This window comes from Plenodomus lingam (assembly GCF_022343315.1).
Source record: "Plenodomus lingam strain CAN1 chromosome Unknown contig_19, whole genome shotgun sequence".
NCBI lineage: Eukaryota > Fungi > Ascomycota > Dothideomycetes > Pleosporales > Leptosphaeriaceae > Plenodomus > Plenodomus lingam.
Window position 1 is genome coordinate 838,998 of NW_027093936.1, and position 20,843 is coordinate 859,840.

At 49.5% G+C, this 20,843-nt stretch overlaps 8 protein-coding genes across 8 annotated transcripts; 4 read left to right on the forward strand and 4 right to left on the reverse strand.

The window, feature by feature from the left end:
* Positions 1–646: 646 nt before the first annotated feature.
* Positions 647–1,018, reverse strand: IAQ61_004295 (uncharacterized protein; the record flags this gene model as incomplete). Its single annotated transcript, XM_066096287.1, has 1 exon — positions 647–1,018. The coding sequence occupies one exon, from the start codon at positions 1,016–1,018 to the stop codon at positions 647–649; it is 372 nt and encodes a 123-aa protein (XP_065953605.1).
* A 67-nt stretch (positions 1,019–1,085) lies between these two features.
* On the reverse strand, positions 1,086–1,370 carry IAQ61_004296 (uncharacterized protein; the record flags this gene model as incomplete). Its single annotated transcript, XM_003838902.1, has 1 exon — positions 1,086–1,370. One exon carries the CDS (start codon positions 1,368–1,370, stop codon positions 1,086–1,088), a length of 285 nt encoding a protein of 94 aa, XP_003838950.1.
* Positions 1,371–3,833: 2,463 nt separating this feature from the next.
* Positions 3,834–7,196, reverse strand: IAQ61_004297 (uncharacterized protein; the record flags this gene model as incomplete). Its single annotated transcript, XM_003838903.2, has 3 exons — positions 3,834–4,245; positions 4,304–7,022; positions 7,081–7,196. 3 exons carry the CDS (start codon positions 7,194–7,196, stop codon positions 4,000–4,002), a joined length of 3,081 nt encoding a protein of 1,026 aa, XP_003838951.2. The 3' UTR covers positions 3,834–3,999.
* A 167-nt stretch (positions 7,197–7,363) lies between these two features.
* On the forward strand, positions 7,364–9,238 carry ERG10 (erg10, acetyl-CoA C-acetyltransferase). The gene is made up of 5 exons (XM_066096288.1): positions 7,364–7,683; positions 7,769–7,818; positions 7,894–7,966; positions 8,027–8,516; positions 8,591–9,238. Exons 1-5 carry the CDS (start codon positions 7,619–7,621, stop codon positions 9,107–9,109), a joined length of 1,197 nt encoding a protein of 398 aa, XP_065953606.1. The 5' UTR covers positions 7,364–7,618; the 3' UTR covers positions 9,110–9,238.
* On the forward strand, positions 9,239–11,888 carry IAQ61_004299 (uncharacterized protein). Its single transcript, XM_003838905.2, has 3 exons — positions 9,239–10,151; positions 10,200–10,410; positions 10,457–11,888. The coding sequence occupies exons 1-3, from the start codon at positions 10,019–10,021 to the stop codon at positions 11,766–11,768; spliced, it is 1,656 nt and encodes a 551-aa protein (XP_003838953.1). The 5' UTR covers positions 9,239–10,018; the 3' UTR covers positions 11,769–11,888.
* A 1,810-nt stretch (positions 11,889–13,698) lies between these two features.
* On the forward strand, positions 13,699–14,327 carry IAQ61_004300 (uncharacterized protein; the record flags this gene model as incomplete). Its single annotated transcript, XM_066096289.1, has 3 exons — positions 13,699–13,852; positions 13,986–14,096; positions 14,280–14,327. The coding sequence occupies exons 1-3, from the start codon at positions 13,724–13,726 to the stop codon at positions 14,325–14,327; spliced, it is 288 nt and encodes a 95-aa protein (XP_065953607.1). The 5' UTR covers positions 13,699–13,723.
* Positions 14,328–16,891: 2,564 nt separating this feature from the next.
* IAQ61_004302 (uncharacterized protein) lies at positions 16,892–18,769 on the reverse strand (the record flags this gene model as incomplete). The annotated part of the gene is made up of 1 exon (XM_003838908.1): positions 16,892–18,769. One exon carries the CDS (start codon positions 18,767–18,769, stop codon positions 16,892–16,894), a length of 1,878 nt encoding a protein of 625 aa, XP_003838956.1.
* A 711-nt stretch (positions 18,770–19,480) lies between these two features.
* Positions 19,481–20,698, forward strand: IAQ61_004303 (uncharacterized protein; the record flags this gene model as incomplete). The annotated part of the gene is made up of 1 exon (XM_003838909.2): positions 19,481–20,698. The coding sequence occupies one exon, from the start codon at positions 19,481–19,483 to the stop codon at positions 20,696–20,698; it is 1,218 nt and encodes a 405-aa protein (XP_003838957.1).
* Between the last annotated feature and the right edge of the window lie 145 nt (positions 20,699–20,843).

Sequence of the window (20,843 nt, forward strand, 5' to 3'; positions counted from 1 at the left end):
GAGATGCTGATGATGAGTTCTTTGGGGGGTATCCAGCACGACTTATATACTTGATGTTGCTCGTGTGTGAGCTGGCATGTACCCCCCTCGACGTTGATCCCTTGTGCTTCTGGATCGTTGCATCCAGAAGGCCGTTGGAACTTAGTTCGTCTTCCAAGAGATTTGGGCCCTTGCTGGTGCCTGAAAACGGTCAATCGTCCCACTGCTTGAGACCTACAACTCCTATCCGGGCCAGGGTTTGCGAGGTGAGCGACGACAGATTGTAACCCGATTGGTAAGGCTAGCTTCTTTACAGTCAGCTTTAAAATTGATGTCGGTGCTATATCCACACCGCCGAAAATCTACGTTATTCGGTATTCGTGATATGTTGATCGACCAACTGATGGTACTGGAGAAATAACACTCATTAGTTGTAGCTGCAGAATACTTGTTGCGGCGACAATACTGTGGGTGTCTTGTCTGGAAAACTACCCTTTGCATCGTAGCTTCCCATGATTGCTCCATTGATCGTCAACCAAGGCCAGTCTTCTAGCACGACTCATAGGGCTGCGTCCTTTCCGTCCTTTTCGTCGTAGTGAGGTCTAATTGTGGTGAGATGGAATCTCACCGGCCGGTAGATCCCGCACAGGGCATTTCCTAAACGAACCTAATAGCTGTACATTGAGTTCCGGGCGTCCATGATCCGCGCCGTAGCTACGGTTGGCCCCCCTACCATTTCCTGGCTCGCACCGTCGCAGTGCCTAGTTGAGACAAGGTGGACAGGAAACGGGGAGGGTCTAAGCTCAGCCTCAGGCGGGGAGTATCGGTGTGCGTAAACTCTCTCGTGAATGCTGGCTTGGCGGTCTGTGATCTCGTGACATTCGCGTCCTGTATATCCCAGCTCGTTTGTGCGCCACAAAGCAGCAGCACTGTACCCCAGAGGCACGAGCAGCTCATGTGATACAGGACACCCAGAGCTGATCATCGGATGGCTCTCCGTCTCCTCGCAGGTTGCGATGCGGTGAATGTTCGGATTCATTGCGCTCGAATGACAAACTCTATCCGCGTAAGCATACGACGTGGGCTAGAAAAAACCTTGGTGTCGACTATTTGGCGTTGGCGATCAAGTAAATGCTGACCTCCTTTTCTTGTAAGAAATTGGTGATTACGGCATACAGCAGCGCTGGTGGTGCGCAGAGCACGTGTGACGCCATGGTTGATGACATGATTGCCGCCGCCAACAGTGCCAACAGTGTCAACAGTGTCGTCTCGCGGCCGCCAGCGGACTCAACGGCGCAGCTACCCAGTCCATGTGCGTTACGTGACAAGGACTGCCTGCTTCTGTTTTGCACCATGGCGCTTCTTTCCCCTGAGCCACAGTTGCGAGACATGGCGACTCTCGTACAACACAGCGTAACAAGGTGACATGCTTGGAAGCAACCGCCGAGAGATTGGATTGTTGCAAACATTTCCCCTGTGACCGCTGTCCACCATTAACTCGATGTCGTGTATGCTGATCAGCTTTCAATGGAGCCAGCTCTGCAGCAGCACAAACACTTGAACCAACCATTCATGCAAACCCTCTGCAACCATCTTGTGCGACAATAGCAAACGAGCCATGACAGGTGAACAATGCCAACTCATCCAAACGCAACCCTCATTTCTCCTTCCTCAATCAACTGCACCAGCTTGGCAGAAGAATCAATGAAAAAGCGCGCGCACACACACACACACACACCAAAACACACAAGTGTGGCAGTCCAACAAAAATTGCCCCGCCGAGATTCCCGAAGGAAGCTCGTAATGATCCCACGCCGCGCTGTGCAATGCAGGCGAGAGCATTAGACCAGTGAATGCTTGAGCTCACTGAGTCGCAAGAAGGTAAGTATGAGGAAAAGAGAAGGGAGGACGAGGATGGAAGGGTTTTTATCTTGTCTGCTTATGTCATCTCGCTTAGCTCTAGCGCTTAGCGTTGAAGCCCGTGACAACGGGTCGGCTGTCACGACAACGTTAACTCTATTATTCCACGTCGATCAGAATTCTGTTGGCCATGCTGACAAACTTCTTGCTACACCTCTTGGGCCCCAACGCCACATACTCTACCCAACCCAATGTCAAGGCTGGATACCTGCGATTTGACTTTACCTCGTCTCCCTACGCCCGTTTGGACAAAGGTCAACTGCTTCACTCAGACGCCTCAGTCGCTGAGACACCTGTCTAGTCATTCTCTCACCGCTTCACCTTCAACCGAGCCAGCAACTTTGCAACCGAAATAGCGGTCACGTAGTTTATAGACGCATCAAGACGCCATCACATGTAGATGATGGGCCGTCGTGTGCAAGACCAAGGGCGGTGAAATTCATATTCCACATCTGTACTAGAGCAGCATTACAGCATCACAGCATCCATCCACACAACACATGCCATAAATGTCACAAAGGTAGGCATCATGCCGTCCACAACGTTCTTCAGATCTTGTCTAGCAACTGCGCAAAGCAATCACATGTTCAAACTACCTGATAGCATGTCTTCCCTCTACATGTTTCAAATACCCTCACGTTTCAACACAATTAGATGATCAGAGACCGTCTTGTTGATTCAAATACAGTCAGTGTCCTGGGAGCATCGTGTGAAGTACAAGTAAATGCTTAGAATCCTTGGCCCGAGTCATGTATTATTCCTACTTAGCGAACCAAGTGAACAATATGAAATTCACATGTTTTTATCCCTGTGTCGATTACTCATTCGAGGTGTTTGTTATTGTACCCTTCCCCCCAACCATGCTTACTAAGTCATTTACTGTATTCGTCGTATTCAGTTTCTTCTTTCCTTTTCTACAAGAATTACTCTACCCCATCTCCATCTATCAACGCCACCTTTCCCCAATTTCAATTCAAAGAACCCCTAGTCATATCACCCAAATCACAATCAAACATGCAATGTCTCATCCAGCAAACTCGATCACGAATAAAATACACCACACGCAAAACCAGAGACAAAACCACGAAAACGTAACTGTCTTTCCTTTTTTTTCCCACTCGTACTCATTAACCAAGTTCATATTCTCTGTAGACCATTGCCTCATGAAATACTTCCTACCAAAACATTCCACATCAACCTTTTGTTTGTTCCCCTAGTATAATGACATTTTGTCGGACCCAGAAAACGGGGGAAAAGCGAAGACTTCCATGCCACTTTATTTGTGGGATATAAGTATATAGGTATTAAATTTATATGTGAATACTGATATAGATATAGATACAGATGTGAATGAAGATATAGATACAGATATAAATGTAGATATAGATACAGATATAAATGAAGATATAGATATAAATATAATGTAGATATAGATACAGATATTAATAGACGCATACATAGTACACATTAAGATATAATAGGACATGACCACTACGCCACATTCTCTACAAACGCAATCCTCGTCAAGCGGTTCCAACCCTAGTCTTCAACCCATTGTATATCCCACACCCCGTCTGACCAAACAAAAATCATCTTCACATCACGCGCTTTCCCTCGTACCGTGCCCAGAGCAAAAAGACATGTATGCTCCATCTTCAGATGTTGACAGAATGGGATGAGTGAGGGGATAAGGAGGAAAGGAGGAAGGAAAGAAAAGTGCAAATGAATATATATACACACGTCAAAGCCCAAAGGCTACAACATGTATAAATGACGCCAATCAAACGCCACCAAAGCCACCAAAACAGAACATCATGGTGGCAAATAAGACATGACAGGCCCAAAAAGCTCATGTATGAATGGGCATATTCGAAATGTTTTCAAGTAATCGGGCCCAAGGACGCTACCTGTCATGACAGCTCTACTCTCCAGAATGCGCTTTTGAAACGACTACATTGCCAAACGCGCCCAATCACCTGCTCTCCCAAAGCGCCATACTCCCAAATCCCCTCATACATGCATACAATATCCTCACCAACAATACTTCCAAATCCCATCATACATGCATACAATATCCTCACCAACAATACTCCCCATTGCCTATCCATCAAGCACCCCACTCTCCTTCAAGCTCCTAAACAGATCGGGCTCCAAGAACTTGCTAATCGTGACATCCTCTGCAAGCCCCTTTCTCCGCCTCGTCTTGAGGACAAAGTCGCGTGCGAGCTGCTGTGCAGTTGCCGGCTCGAGTGGGCGCGTGGTGATTTCCTTGTCGAGCGGGTCGCCCGGCACGATGCTCCAGCGGTCGAAGACGAGGGAGAGGGAGACTTGGCCTTGTGTGTGGATCTGGAGAAATCTAGTTAGTATGTGTTGCATGGAACAAGGAAAACGGAGATGAACATACCCTGAGATCGGTCTCGAAACCAAAAGAATCAATGACCGGGATCAGCCCTCGCACGTTGTAAAGTGGGGTACCAGCAATGGGACCATCTTGTAGCACATGTCCTCGTCTCCGCGAGAGTACAGTGTATAAGCTGCTCTTTGTGTCGGCATGGCCGACCATGCTGCAAGAGTACATTGGTTCCATCAGCCTGGGGCTAGCCATTAGAAAACTGGAATAGCAAGCTCGTCGGCTTGTGGGGATGATTTGACCGCCTCCACGGAAGATGGCTTCAGGCGCAAGCTCGACGTCTGTGATACGAAACTTGGTGTTGCGGATGGGTTCTTCGCAGAGCGGTCCTTCTCGAGTGGCCCAGCTGAAGCCTTGTCTCAATGTATCTCGGACTGAACGTAAAATTTTCGAGTCGACCTCTGATGGTAATGTGTCGTTTTGCAGGATATTAGGACCCATGTCGTCAGGTCCAAAGGCCCAAATATTGCGTGATGCTAACAGATCGTAGCCGTAGTTTTCCTCGAAAAACTTTCCGACCACCCGTACAGGGTCCTTGATGTTGACCTTTCCAGCTTCGATATCTTCAGCAATACCAGGGTCCAATGGCTCAGCGATCATGGTTAGCTTGTTCTTCTTGTTGGGCGTGAGTGCGTAACACTTGATGGCAGACATCTCCACGACAGTCTCGCAGAAACGTGTGACGGGATCGGAAACCTTGATTTCCATATCCGCGTACAATCGCCGAAGATCATGCAATACACAGTCCATATACAGTTCACCGGTACCGAGGATGACATGCTCGCCTGATTCCTCAACTTTGGTTGTAATGAGAGGGTATGACTTGTTGATCTTTCGTAGACCGTCAAGCATCTTGGGTAGTTCGGAGGGATTGATTGGTTCGACTGCGACTTTGAACACGGACTCGAGAAAGTGTCGGATGGGTCGGAAGATGTAGGCATCTTCGTCGTCGGGAAGTTTAGAGGCAACAATCGTCGCGGTCTTGACTATCGAGTTGTCGACACCACCTAGCAAGACCCAATTCCCGGCTGGTACGCCACTGACCGGGATGTTGTATCTGGACTGCGCTATCCATGTGTCCGTCACAGTCGCGACTACCATGTCTTCCTCATCCTCTAACGTGTAGCCCTCACCGAGCACCCGCACAGATTGTGGAGAAGTTGCAGTGCCACTCATCACACGACCCAGAGCAGTAAAGGATTTTGCGTCTGTTGCATTGAACAATTTGGTAACATGCACCACCAACGGTCCATCCTGGTCGCAGTTCTCCATTGCTTGCGCAGTCTTGGAATCCAATGGGCCAGTGTAGTGCCGTTGGAGCAATCTTTTCGCTCCCTCAGCAGGCGATGGAATGTGTTGAGTCACCATGTCCACGAAACCGAGTGAAGGACCGAAGTATTGCTGGCAAACTAGGCGCATCAACTCCTTTGCGTCTGTCTTGTACTCCGAAGGCTTCAACCGTATACCCAAAGATTCCAACGTGTCCTTGAGATCTTCTGCGCTCTCACTCAGAGTGTGGGAGTATAGCTTGTAGACCGGTTCCAGGATCCAGTGTACAAAGGATCGTTGTGAATCCTCCTCTTGCCTCTTGCGACTGAACTTGCGGCTTCCAGGATTGTAGAAGATGTCGCCCCACAGTCGCATTGCAAATTTCTCAATATCAAGACCCTTCATAGGTACGCCGAAACCGGGAAGTCGGGAAGGCCCAGGGTAGAAATCGGAATACATTTTCGCAAAGGACTGAATGGTGAAGCTCCAGCGCATATTCGAACAGGCGAATGTGACATTGCCTTTCTCAGGGCTTACACGTCTGCTCTCGCCGCGGCCTGGGATGGTGTTCTCGATGATGGTGTTGACCTCTTCAATAACATGCTTGATTTTGAAGTATGCATCGCTTGGTGGCAGCTTTAGCTCCAAGATCAGGCGGTCCATCTTGTTGACCACCAATGTGAGGGGCAAATCTTCCAATACTGCATGTTTGATGATCTGCTCCGTGTTCACCTGGACGCCTTCCACCACATCTACCACGAGAACCACTCCGTCCACCAGGCGCAGAGATGCGGCGACTTCGTCGGCAAAATTCACGTGTCCGGGTGTGTCGAGAATGTTGAAAAGATGCGACTTTAGTTTCGTATTCTGTAGGACGAGCGACATGGGCGCCGCCTTGATCGACACGCCTCGTTCCCGTTCGAGCACATGCACGTCGGTGTACCGTAATTGTTCCTCCCGCTTGCGACCCTTCTTGTAGTCGAGACGATCTTGAATGTCATGCGACTCCATGACCAGCGCGTCCATGAAGGCTGTCTTTCCGTGGTGCAAGTGCCCGGCCAGTGCGATGTTTCGTATTTGGTCGGGAAAGTTCATCAGATCCGTCAGAAGCTCCCGCGAATGGAACACGGGTGGCAGGTCTGTTTCCTGGATGGTAAACTTCTTCTGGACCACCGGCGCAATAATTGGCTGGGACAACGACTGGGTATCTTCCTCTTGTACGAGCACTTCGACATCGGGACCGTATACATCGGCGGCGGAGGGGTAATATTGCTTGTCTTCGTGGAGGACTACAGCATTGGATGGGCCTTCATCTACCTCCATAAGCTGTTGGTCGTTGGCCTCGTCCTCGGCCTCATCCTCGTCGAGGACATAGGCGTCTGCGGCCTCGCCAGTGCTCTGGACATCGCCGTCGGACTCGGCCTCGCCAATGAAATTTCCAAACCTGTGCAATGTCAGTCGCGTGCAGTCACGTGTTGTATGTAGAACTAATGGTGCCTTACTCGTCATAAAGGTCGTCCATGGCTGCGATACGCGTGAAAGTGCAGCTGGCAATGATGCGACGCCAGCCCCAGGGTTGTTGCAGCTTGTCGCAAAAGTTCCCAAGACGCGGCGCCATGGTTTTGCCTAGCGTCCGCGGAGGAGGCCCCTCGGCCGTCTCTGAAGGCGGTGAGCCAATGTCAACTGCCGATAGGTGGGCAGTGGCCGGCCAATCAAAAGGCAGCTTCTCTCAGGCAAACGACACGCCAGAACCGTTATTCGCCTCCGATGCATGTCCGGATAGCGAAAGAACTTGTAATAATGAATAATGCGAACACTGCCTAACACTGCCTAACAATACTGTGTAGGTAATCTTCGAGGGCCCACGTCTGCCTTCCTTTTGTTGGGGAGGGGGAATCTGCATAAACTGTACAAGCACATAGCTACTTTCTCCTGCTCTCCTTTCCTTTCACCTCTCCCCTCCCCCTTCTCTCCGTTCCTTTTGCTTCTTCACTTTCGCCTTTTCTCCATTCACATTAGGAAGTCCACCACGTTTTCAACATGGCCTCCCTCCCCCCTGTCTACATTGTCTCGGCTGCCCGCACGCCTACAGGCCAGTTCCTAGGGTGAGTGAGATTTCTGGGTGACGCCTGCCACAGACGAAGCCCTGAAAGAGGGGTACTACAGCAACACCAACTCACACTATCACAGCTCCCTTTCCAGCCTGACAGCCATCCAGCTGGGCTCACACGCCATCAAAGGTGTGTAATATAAACTCTTGCATCATGACATAACAGAATTTGACGTCGCATGATAATCTAACATCTTTACTGTAGCTGCGGTTGAACGCGCCGGTCTCAAGCCAGAGAATGTTGAAGAGGTCTTTGTTGGTAATGTTCTCTCGGCCAAGTAAGACATGACTGCAATCTCACTCAGACGTTTCTATTCACACATGCTGACTTATCACAGCCTCGGCCAGAACCCTGCCCGCCAGTGTGCCATTGGTGCTGGCCTTCCCGAGTCGACCATCGCAACCACCATCAACAAGGTCTGCGCCTCGTCGATCAAGGCCCTGATTGTCGGCGCCCAGACTATCATCACTGGCAATGCCGACATTGTCGTCGCCGCCGGCACGGAGAGCATGTCCAATACCCCACACTACCTCCCCAACATGAGGACGGGTGCCAAATTTGGAGACCAGTCACTGGTGGATGGTGTGCTCAAGGACGGCCTCACAGACGCATACAAGAAGGAGCACATGGGTCTTCAGGGAGAGGAGTGCGCTGGCGACCACGGCTTCTCTCGTGAGGACCAGGATGACTACTGCGTCCGCTCCTATAAAAAGGCCATCGCTGCGCAGGAGGCTGGTTGGTTCAAGGAGGAGATTGCTCCCATCGAGGTCCCGGTTGGCCGTGGAAAGCCACCAGTCGTCGTCGACAAGGATGACGAGCCCAACAACGTGAGTACAGAGCTACCGGGCAGCTGTTCAGTACTCTCAAGTACTCTCAGACTCACTGGCTAAACTTGCTTCAGTTCAACGAGTCCAAGACACGCACCCTCCGCCCATCTTTCAAGCCAAAGGACGGAACTGTCACTGCTGCCAACGCTTCACCACTTTCTGATGGCGCCGCCGCCCTCGTTCTTGCATCTGAAGCTGCCGTTAAGAAGTACAATCTCAAGCCTGTCGCCAAGATTCTCGGATGGGGCGATGCCGAGCAGAACCCATCGAAGTTCACCACGGCACCCGCACTTGCAATGCCCAAGGCTTTGAAACACGCTGGTGTCGAGCTGTCTGCCGTTGACGCTTACGAGATTAATGAGGCTTTCAGTGTTGTTGCGCTGGCCAATATGAAGATACTCGGTATCAACGAAGACAAGGTCAACCTTCACGGTGGTGCCGTTGCGCTCGGCCACGCTTTAGGCGCCTCAGGCGCCAGAATCGCTACCACGCTAATCAATGTGCTGAGGGAGAAGAAGGGCAAGATCGGTTGCGCCGGTATTTGCAATGGCGGTGGTGGAGCGTCTGCTATCGTCATCGAGTCCCTGCAGTAGATATCCCCCAAAATGCACGCATAATGATTGATAAGATCGTGGAGTAATGAATAAACGAGCGACTGATCACTTTAGCACCACTTTCTACTATAGTACGTTCACGCATTGAGTTTATTTTAAGACCCATGCCCCTGGAACTTTAAAATAATTGTTATAAAAGCTTTGGTTGGGCAAAGGATTTGTTTCGTAACAGATTCGCGTCGTAAGCGCCCAAGCGCGGATTGGTCACCAGCCCTCATCACCCAACACCACCTGAGCGCTCCGTGTTTCAGATTGCCATTCACAAATCAGAATCCCCAGGCACCTAGCCCAGAAATCGTCCAAAAGAATACAAACATCCGTCCCAGGACGGTCCAGCCCAGGCCCCACTAGCCCCAAGTGTGTCGTTGTACACGCTCTCACACCCGTTTCAAGCCCTTTCTCCAGAAGCCTTCCCGCTCCAATTCCCTTGAAACATGGTCTGTCTGGCCAAACAACCGTCCAGCTTCGCTGAGCGCGTTGAGCCCTTGCCTTAGACGTTTCTTTGGCTTATGCAGGTTTCCATGAATAGAGCCAAGCGGGTATCGTTTTGCCTGTGACTAGGCACACACAGTAGAACAATCAGATTGAAACAAATCATAATGGGAATCTGGACATTACCTGTTGGAACTAGTCGGATTCTGCAGGTCTTCCGTGAGAGCAAATCAAGGGTTGATTGGAGTAGGACACGGCAATGCACTGTCGTGATGCCACCTACGATGGTATATAGATGGGTCGCCTCTGTTCAGCCTCTAACCCGTCACATTGGAGTCAATTACCGTCTTTGCTGTATCCGTTCTCTTTTCGTTTCCAGTTTTATCCCTTCTCTCATCAAGCGTCTAGTACGCATTTTCCATTCAGTTCTCCCTTTAGCCCCTTTGCGTCTCGACGATGCGTTTCCTCACACTCCTTCCGGCTGCGGCCCTCTTTGAAACGAGCATAGCTGGCTATGTCCTACAAGACGACTACATGACCGACTTCTTCGGCAATTTCAACTTCTTTACTGGCCCTGATCCGACAAAAGGTATGCACCGAGTTTAGACGTGATTTTGCCTGTACTAACCATGGTAAGGTTTTGTCAAGTACATCGATCAGACAACGGCCCAGCAGACTGGTCTTATCAGCAATACTTCTACCACTAAGATGCAATGGGGGGTCGATGTTCAGAACAAAACCCCGGAAGGTAGACCAAGTATACGTCTTGAGAGCAAGAAGAGATATGACCGTGGCTTGATCGTGATCGATGTCGCCCATATGCCTTTTGGTTGCGGTACATGGCCTGCGTAAGTTTGACAAAGTTCATGACGTGCATGCCACTCACATTTTCAGCTTCTGGACATTCGGTCCAAACTGGCCCAACAGCGGCGAGATTGACATTCTCGAGGGTGTAAACGACCAGACCAACAATGGCATGACATTGCACACGGGACCAGGATGTAAGATCGGTGAAGACAGAACCGTGTTCTCTGGCACAGTGGACTCACAGAACTGTGACATCAACGCCGAGGGACAGTCAAAGAACAAGGGATGCACCATCAAGCATCCCTCGACCCAGAGCTATGGCGAGGGTCTCAATGCAATCGGCGGAGGTGTGTACGCCGTAGACTGGACGGACCAAGCCATCAGCGTATACTTCTTCCCACGCAACTCGATCCCAGAAGATGTACTCGGCGCCAGCCCAAACCCAAGCGGTTGGGGCAAGCCAGCAGCCAAGTTCACCGGTGGCTGTAACATTCCGCAGTTCATCAAGCAGCAGCAAATCGTCTTTGATACCACCTTCTGCGGTGAGTGGGCTGGTGCCGATGCCGTGTGGGGCGCCAGCTCTTGCGCGCAGAAGGCGCCGAAGTGCGTGGACTATGTGAGGGATAACCCAACGGCCTTTAAGGAGGCCTACTGGACCGTCAACGCTCTGAGGGTGTATCAGAATAATGCCGCGGGGGGTCCTGTTTCTCCTGCACCTCAAAGTCCAGGTGTTCAATCGCCATCTCCTGCGCCCATCAGAGTCTCTACGCAGCCAGACCCGGCAGTCTCAACTCCGCCAGCGCAAAACACTCCATCTAGACCGAACTTCAAGAACCCCTTGGAACAAGACGCTGTCGACCCTCAGGAGCCAGTTCAGGGTCGCCCTCCAATCCAACCCCAATCACCTATGCCCAGCCCAACAAGACCAACAAGACCTGATCATGTACAAAACTCCAATCCCGCTGACGCTAACGGCAATCCAGACTTCCGATGGCCCTTAGGTGAAGCAGAAGGAGACAGCCTGCCAAAATTCACACCCCCACCTGCTAATGGCGCTCAAGTAGCCCGGGGCTTTGGAGGAGATCTCGCCGCGCGGGAAGACAGGTCTTTTACCCCCAACCCGGCCAACCTTGTCCCAAGGGCGACTGATACTATCGTTCCCCGTGCGAATGATGTTCTTCAAGCTAGATCAGACGGGCCTTCTATCCTCATCACGGCCGACCTTGTCCCAAGAGCGACTGATAACCCCGTTCCACATGCGAATGCCGCCCGCGCTGCTCAGAGCCAAGAAGCAGATGAAATTACAACCTCACCTACACCTCTTCCAAATAAGGCACGGTATGCGAGACATATACGTCAGCACAGGCGGAGGCTTACGAAGCATAACGTGGCGATGTAGAAGTAAGGAGGGTGGGAATCCAGCATGTGCCGAGGATGGAGAGTTGTTTTGTTTGCCGGCTTGGTATTGACGACCTTGGAGAGGGGATGGTGTTGTTTGTATAGTGTGGTGTGTAGCGGCTGAAGTTTCTTTTCTTTTGGCTTTATGCCAAATGTTGCTTCTTTCCTGTATATATATACATACATTCCACGAATGTCAACATTGATTCTGAAAGAACGTCTTCTTCACTTCGTACATATATCGACGGATCCTTACTAACTAGAACAACATTCTGACGTGTTAACTTATATCAGGCTTTTAGAGCTGTACCTCCCTTCTCCATCTTCCAACACTCTACTCTCTAGCCTTCCAGACATACAGGCGAGTGTCCTCCTGCCCTCCCTGACCGTTCATTTTGCTAGAAATGGGAATCAGCAGGATAATATATAATACGTAGAGGTTCGTGAATGATACGTTCAATATGAGTAGAAAGCAACTTAGACGAGTCGCGCTACTTTCTCAATGTAACGAAAGACGGGTAGGTATTTATACCCTCTTGCCCAACAAGTCTTACCCATTCACCCATGGCGCTTCGGCCTGATATTATCTCTCGGCCGTTCTCCTCTAAACTTTATAGAAGTTGGTCGCCAGCTCTCCAAATCTCCCTCACCTTCCCTTTTTTAGCTTTACGGTGTATCAGTAAGATTCAAGAATACGCTATCTGCATAGAATTCAACCTCTGCAGCCTCTATAACACTTTGCTGTAAGGAGCCACGGATATGCCGCTTAACCAATCGAGCATGTGCTGTGTATGCAAATTATACGACAGTGCAGTAAGCACTTGTATCCTGCGAGACTCCAAGTTTCACTATGTGACATAGATAGCTGCGTGGTTTTAGTTTGTTGACTTAAGGCCGAGATTTTGGCCGTTACCCTACCAGTAATTAATAATAATTGATTAACAAAGCTGAGGCTGCAGTCGTTATCATACGATTCCACTCGTCTTTAATCTATCTTTGGTGCACTAAAATTACACGCACCTTTTAATTATATGGCGCAGCGAGAGTACAAAGTAGACGGTAATGTGATATATTTCACACTCACTGCCGGTACATTTCTATTGGCTTATGATGGCTTAGCAGGTGTCAGTGCATCTCGCAGTCGTACTCTCAATCCGTGATTTTGTGTTTAGCTATAGACTGGGCTCTATGTTAAGAACTACAATTTCATGATTGTAACGACGCAGGTAGGTAGGAATATCTAAAAGGGGTCTAAGATAACTTAAAGGTATATAAGAGTGCCCGTCTATAGAGATTAAATCAATTAATTCTTATACCTAGAGGTTTTATATAAAAGGATAAGAGGAACTTTTCTATGTATCTATAAGTATAAGGCTCCTTTTATATGTGGAGGTAGAGGGGACTTAGACTAGAGTTGGGGCGGTATTGGCACTGGGCCTGGGTTAACTGCGCTGGTCTAAGATGGAACGAGGGTTGCACTCGTTACAATACTCTATGTCCTTAAACATTTAGATTCATACCTAAGTAGTGATTATACAATAATTATGTTCTCACTAATCTGTTTGATCTTTGAGTAGATGTATTGTCCACTCGTTGCCAAATGCCTGCCAGGTTCTAGCTCATGCAGCCGCTCGATCCTGGCAAATAGAGAGTAGGGATAGCAGACTTAGTAACATTCAATATGGCTTTGCGTTTGTTTCGCTCTTGAGGTAGATGGAGAGACCTGTCCTTAATCACTGACCAAAATATGCCTCAAGAGAAAATTAACGCCCAGTTACATTGATTGTTTTAGAGTACGAGGTAGCGTGGATATACAAATCGCGATCCTTTGAGTAGGCAAGCATGGGCTCTATATAAAAGAGCTGTCGAATCGTTCCAAAAATTCATCTTGATCACACAACAAGTTCGCAATTCTTATTCTAAGCTTTTAGCCTACTACTACAAGTCGCTCTGATCATGAAGGCTATCTTTGTTTCTACTTTGTTAGCCCAGGCTCTGACAGGAGCACTAGCCAAAAAAGACACTGGTCGCTCGTTATATTGTAACAATGAGGGAGGTCCATTGCCAGAAAACACAAGATGCCAGGTATATCAAAATCGATCACGTATCCTGTGTAGAAATTAATGAATACTAACGAAAATAGAAACCAGGAGCTAGTGTGTTTTGTGTGAGTTATTTATGAACACTTACTAGAGCTGAATTCTAAGCCTAAGTATAGTGCCACCCTGAGATGCATCCGGTTACTTCACCTACTTTGCGACATTGTGAAGAGCCTAGATTGCCGGATAGTGATGCGCCTGCATTACCTATTACACCTTGTCTCGGAGGTGTAAGTTCTACTCTACATTGTCTTTTTGGCACAGTTATATACTAACTAACCTATTTAGCATATTTACTGCGTAAGAAAATTTGATACTGCAATGCGTAGCTTTCTTTACTAAGTCATAGGACAGTGTTGAACTAATCATTGCACACGTAGCCTATGTGTTGCAAAGGAACATCTCGATTCTAGCTCTGCCAATCCACCAAGCCACTTGATCTTGGCTGGCTCTATTGTTAACTCATCACCGAGTGCCTGCCGACTTATGCGACAGCGCGATACCAGCAGATATAGAGTAGTGATAGATAGCATAGGTATACTAACTAGAGCAACCGCGATTCTTCGGGTAGTAACTAAGCATGGTTGGGCTTGACAGACGAACACTACATAGGTAGTTACTAAATAATAATCTATCTTCTAAACTATTTGTGAGCTTGTTATATACACAACACTGTGTGTGTAGGGGCCGCACATATTAAACTTCCTAAGCCTATTTATTAACTGTTTAATTTAAATAAAAATTATCTATTAGCCTGCGAGGAGAAGGACAATAAGTAGATATGCTATGCTATTCATGTGAAGCTTACTACTTACTACCTACTGTGTTTATGATTACGATCTATCTACCACGCAATGCCAAAAAAAGCCCCTGCCAAAACAATGAAAGAAAGTGCAAAAGGATGGACGCTGTGGGAATTGAACCCACGACCTTTCACAAACACACACATTAATGCGAAGCGAAAATCATACCCCTAGACCAAGCGCCCGAGTTGTACTTTGATGAAGAAAATCAGATTTTACTATAATATATAGTACCAATATCAATGACCAAGCGTATAGGGAACTATTTGCGGCAAGACCAAGATAGTGGGGCAGAGCAATTGGCGCCTTCCTAATTGCATCCGGCGAGTAGAATTACAAAAAATCTCGAGTACTCTTATTATGTCTATGCTACTAGTACATGAATTTGCCAATAGCGGGACAAGTGTACCTATAAGAAGGGGAATCTGATTTTTCAGTCTGCGTTTAGAACCTCATAGCCTATTGTAACGTCTCTAGCACCACCACAGCAGAAGATTAGTTTTAAGACGTTCTGAGGCGGTAGCAAAAGGACACAATTTTTACAAACATGACTTGTTTACCCATTGGCCCGGAAAAAAAGAGCGATTGACATGTTTCAATCAATGTGTTCGCGCAGGAAATGCTAACTAAGGCTCTTGTAGAATGTGATACCTATTATCACAACACACTCTGATTTAAAAAACAGAGTGGGTAGCTAGCATTTGCAGTCGTCCAAGGATTTCTGGGTCAATTCAGAGCACCAAACCTAGAGTATAAAACTCGCGCTGGTAGAAATACTACTTTTAACCCATGTATGACTAAGATCGAGACTGAGATCTAGTAGTAAATTAACAACACTCGTCGAAATTCTTCTTGCAGGACCACCTCGATCTCATCGGTAATTGAATCCATGGAGGAGTCATTCCATGGGTTTACGAGAGAAAAAAAAAGATGGTGAAAAATGGGTTGTATGTGCTGTAGACAACTATACAAAAACAAGATAAGCGTCAAGCTTGACATGGAGAATCCCGTGCCACTGCAAATGTGTTTCGTTCTACTAGAGAAAAGTCAAAATGACTACTACAAAAACAATAGCGCTATCGTAGAAGAAGTATAAGTGCGAGATGTCCATTCGATGAGTTGTAACTCCCAACATCGGCCGTATTCGAAGTCAAGAGCAATCAAACAGACAAAGATCACATGCCTTCGATATCGCGCGCGGAGAAAAAAAAACGAAGAGAAGCCTCAAACGGAACCCTTACATGAAGAATTTGGTAGAGGCGAACACACGGAGTATGGCTGGGTAGATTTTGAATTTGCGAGAAAAACCCCAGGAACAGGTTGAAGAAGAGATCGGGACCAACAGCGGATATGTGGATATCCATCAAAGGTGTATGTGTTTATTAAACGACCTTTGAGAAAGTGACTGCTTTGCCAAAAAGACAAGAACAAATCAAAAAAAAAGTCATGGGAGGACATGAGGAAGAAGAGAGTGGATACTACCGTCCATATCAAAACCCAAGGGGCGACATGAACGTACGAATCGATAAGGACGAGAAATGAAAGCCGTCGAATATAAGGTCGATTAGGGCAGAGAGCACCCTGAAGAATACACATCCTCAAAAAGAACATACCCCAAACAGGTCACAAAACCCCAACCAGCCAAAAAAACCCCAGGCAACAGCATCACTCATACCATAAAAGGCCACCAGAACCTTCCAAAGACACCGCGTCCACCCACACCAAGATCCACACGTAAACAAACATCGCACAAAGCTGTAAATGTCCCTGAGAGAGCAAGGAAAGGCTACTGAAGCGAGCTATGACGATTGAGTGTGATTTAGAGCCAGCAGATATGCTCGCATACTCACGCTCTTCCCCCTAAATCATCCCTAAAGCAAGCTTAAACTTGAAAAGGGCCATGTTGTCAGAAACAATGACTCAGCAAACACATGACCTGGCGGATACTTTCTTGCACGCGATAGGGTGTACAAGTGAGGCGAGAGTGCAAGGATGCAAGGGCGAGGAGTACATGGAAGGGGTTTTGTGTACGTTTGAGTCATGGCAGGGTGTAGGATGAGGGGAGATACAACATGCGGGTGTGGATAGTGGACAACTATGCGTTGCACGATAGTGAGTATTGCTGTGTATCAGATATCTCTGATAGCAGCGGAGTACAACAGCAAAGCGAGCCTTGAAACAAAACAAAAACTTGCAAAGGCAACCATATATATTCTAGCCCCTTATTCATCAAGCAAATACTCATTCTCATCCTCGCTCGCCTCGCCCCCATCCCCTTCCACCTCATCCTCGACCTCCTCATTCAACAACAACCCCATCTCATACGTATTCTCCCTAATCACCTCCGCCCTCTCGCGATCAACGCGGCAATCCTCCATGATAAGCAGGATCGCACACTCGGGCACCAGCACCGCCTGGACAAACGCCGCGGGTCCCGAGCCTTGGACAACTGCGTCTTTACAGTATTTGATTTCCGTCTTCAACACGCGCATGACGTGTTCCGTGATTGCGCGGCGGCCATGCGGGCCGTAGTAGCCGGGGTAGGTGGACTGGTCGTCTAGCGCGTACGAGTCGAGTTCGTCTTGGATGTTGGACGGGAGGTCTTTGCGGCGCGAGGGGATAGCGGCAGCTTTGCCGGTTAGGGCAAGGGGTTCGTAGCGGGCGCGGTAGGTGCTGGGGCGGTCGTTGGTCAGGATTTGGAAGAGGGGGATGCGGTGTTTGCGGATGCGGGTGGGGAGCGTTTCCCAATCGATGGGTGGGTAGCCTTCTCTGCGGTATTTGTCTTGGGCGCTCTTCTTTTGGTGGGTGTGACAAAAGGCCGTGTGGTTCTTGACCGTCTTGTCTTTGCCTTTCCAGAATTCCCAGTAGTCTTCTACTTCGATGGGCGCTTTGCAGAGAGTACACTGCGTGCCTTCTAGCTCTTGTCCGGGAAGCTGCTGTATGTAATCTTGGAGGTTGTCGAGAGCTTCCTGAGGCGCACTAGAGTCGGGCTGGGAGGATAGTATCGGTTGGTCTTGCATCCAGTCTTCGAGCTGATCGCGAACGCGTGGAGGTTTCAAGAGGTCTTCAAGCTCATCATCATTTAGCATGGTTGTTTGAGAATTCAATGTGCTCGTTGTCTTCTTTTTCTTGGACTTCGCAGAGGGCAGCGCAAGTCCGTCGGACAAGTTTTCAAGAGTGCTAGTGGAGTCGTGAGGCTCCCGGCGAGAAGCTCTGCAGGCGGATTTGGGGATTTTCGTCCGCAGTGCTGAATTTTCAGCCTCTTCGACACTAGAACCAAGTCTGGTATCAGAATCACCCGGACTCAACTCAACTGGGTCCTTGAGAGATACATCAGATCCGCTGTCATCATCGTCTTTGCTCGATGGCACCTTCATATTCCACGAATGTCCTTTGGGACTGCTCGTCCTTGACATACCCTTTGGTCTGCCAAATGTTTTCTTTTGCGGTAGCGCATGTATGTTCGTCACCTTTCTTTGCGAACCGTAACTCCTGGCATTCTGACTGGATTTTTGACTCGTGTGCCCCATACCCCATGTGTAGCCTCCATCGGTGACCGATCCAACGGACGAGGGGGATGCTCCTGATGGAGCGTTCTCCTTGTTGGCTGCGCCTGTCCGTTTCGCCTTGTCTGCTAGTCCTTTTGCATATGATCCAGGCGCGGGTTTTCTAATTTCGGGAATCTTTCGTCCCGACTTTCTCGCAGTCGGTTTCCTCAAGTCCGCGTCTTCCTGACTGCTCTGAGGCTGTGGTATGGGTATCGAGGCTTTTGGCTTTCGTGGAGAGGGCTTGCGTAGCTGATCGTCGTCAGAGGACATTGGTTCGGCGTTGATGGCGTCTTCGTCCTCTTGCGTTGATAGCGCATTTCTCAATCCTGGCTTTGAAGTCTTTGGTTTTGGGGGTGCGGGTTTTCGTAATTGCTCGTCCTCCGACGACTCTGGTTCTGCGTACAGAGAATTTCCGTCTTCCCTGGTCCTGCGCCCGTTTTCTGTCCGCCTTTTCTTCTGCGCGGGCTCTTCGTGGTCTTTGTCCGTCGCATGCATCTTCCCACCTACCGTTCTAAGGAGCGAGGGTGCGCCGCGACGACTCAACAGGACCATGTTTGCGTGGAAATTCAAGTCTGTTCACTGCTCACAACAAGCGCAACATCGAATGAATGGGTGTTGCGATTGGTCGTAGCAAATGTGGAGGGATTGATCGTCAATTCGAGCATGCAAGACGCGTGGAACAGTGGGCGCCTGTCCACCACTCACAGCCGCCCGCATTCTCGCACGGTTGCACGTGCAGATGACATGCTTATGTAAGTTTGCGCGTCATATTCACCAGAGTGGAGAGGAAATCCATTTAGTAAAGTACAGAAAAGAAAAGCGTGGAAAAAATCTGTCTTGTTCAAGTTGTCAAGCCATCACCGCTTGAATACAGCGACAGTTGATACTAAATCAAGAATAGGAAACCGTGGAGCTGATGGAGTCACGCATTGGCTGAACAAGTCGTAAGGGGTAGTTTATTGGGATTCCACGACTTCTAGTGCGCCAGACCTCCGGTCTATTCTCAAAGTGAGTCTGTTCCACGCAATTCAAGCCCGTTTTCCTTTGTAGAAAGGTTGAAGAGGGTGGACTGGACTAGAAAAGGCCTGAAGATTGGTCCTGACGTGAAGCCGCGCTAGCATCTTATCGATAGGCCCAGCTCCAAAAAAAAGTTCCCATCCTGTCTTCACGTTTCCAACACAATTGCGCGCCTCTCTCTCTCAACCTTCCTCCCCGCCCCCTCTCTCCTCCACAGACCTTCTGTCCCCCCAAATCTCACCCGAAATGGCGCTCGACGAATCCCTCCAACAACCTCTCAACTTCACCGGCCACCGCCAACTCATCAACCGGCTTGTCCTCGCAACCCTCACCGGCCGCCCCGTTCGCATATCGCAAATCCGGTCCTCGTCCACAAATCCCGGTCTCACACGGCACGAAACAAACTTCATCCGCCTCCTCGACGCCATAACCAATGGCTCACATATCCAATTCTCCATGACAGGCACCACACTCGTTTACCGCCCGGGACTCATCACAGGCAGCGCCGAAGGCCTCGGCGCAAGCGGCGGCGTAATCAGGCATGAGATACCATCTGAATGCCGCAAGAGGGGGGTGAGCGCCTGGCTGATACCGCTGTGCACTCTCGCGCCCTTTAGCAAAGGCAACATGAACGTCGTCTTCCACGGCGAGGGCTGCGTGACTGCCGCCACCATGGCGGGGGACGTCAGCGCAGACACGGTGCGCACGGCCATCCTCCCTCTGTACAAAAACTTCGGCATCGAAAGAAACATTGAGCTCCGGATCCTCAAACGCAGTGCCGCGCCCGCAGGCGGAAAGAGCGCTGGCGGAGAAGTCCAATTGGTATTCAACCACCAGGTCCGGCTACCCAAGACATTGCACCTGCTCAACCCCGGACGCGTCAAAAGAGTGCGCGGCGTCGCCTACTGCGTCGAGGTCCCCAAGAGCAACAACGAGCGCATGATTTTCGAGGCAAGAGGCCTCCTCAACAAATTCGTACCAGACACGTACATCTTCTCCGACGCCTCGGCCGCGCCCCTCATCCCCACATCCATCAAGACCCACCCGTCCGGCAAAGTCAAAGGCGCAGTCGGCTTCGGCCTCAGCCTCGTCGCAGAATCAAGCACAGGCTGCCTCTACTCTGCAGACGTCTGCTCACCCCCCGAAGGCGGCGTCCCCGCAGACGAAATCGGCAGACAATGTGCCTACCAGCTCCTCGAGAAGATCAGCCACGGCGGCGCAGTCGACTCCCTCGCCGCCCCAACCGTCCTCATGCTCATGGCCATGGGCTCCGAAGACGTCGGCCGTCTCGCCCTGAGCAAACACGTTCTTGCCAGCGAGGAACTCGTGCAGCTAGCCCGCGACGCAAAGGTTTTTGGGGGTAGTGGGTGGGGCTTCAGAGAGGCGGGTGGGGAAGACAGCGATGCTGTTGTGGTCAGTGTTGTGGGCAAAGGCGTGGGCAATGTTGGACGCAAGGTTGCATAGCTTTGGCCCCCCCCCTTTTTTTTTGGTCTTGTTTCTACGCTTGGGAGAAGAAGAAAAATTAACGTGATTGCTGTATATGACAATATGATACCCCCGTTTTCGTTTTCTTGCTTGCTTTGGTTTGTGCGTCTCTTCGGGCGTTATT

Bases quoted from the DNA above. Each gene is read 5' to 3' on its own strand.
- IAQ61_004299 (XM_003838905.2), top strand. From the start codon at position 10,019: ATGCGTTTCCTCACACTCCTTCCGGCTGCGGCCCTCTTTGAAACGAGC. The intron at 10,152-10,199 runs GTATGCACCGAG...AACCATGGTAAG, and splicing joins TGGCCCTGATCCGACAAAAG to GTTTTGTCAAGTACATCGAT. The intron at 10,411-10,456 runs GTAAGTTTGACA...TCACATTTTCAG, and splicing joins GGTTGCGGTACATGGCCTGC to CTTCTGGACATTCGGTCCAA.
- ERG10 (XM_066096288.1), top strand. From the start codon at position 7,619: ATGGCCTCCCTCCCCCCTGTCTACATTGTCTCGGCTGCCCGCACGCCT. The intron at 7,967-8,026 runs GTAAGACATGAC...GACTTATCACAG, and splicing joins GGTAATGTTCTCTCGGCCAA to CCTCGGCCAGAACCCTGCCC. The intron at 8,517-8,590 runs GTGAGTACAGAG...AACTTGCTTCAG, and splicing joins AGGATGACGAGCCCAACAAC to TTCAACGAGTCCAAGACACG.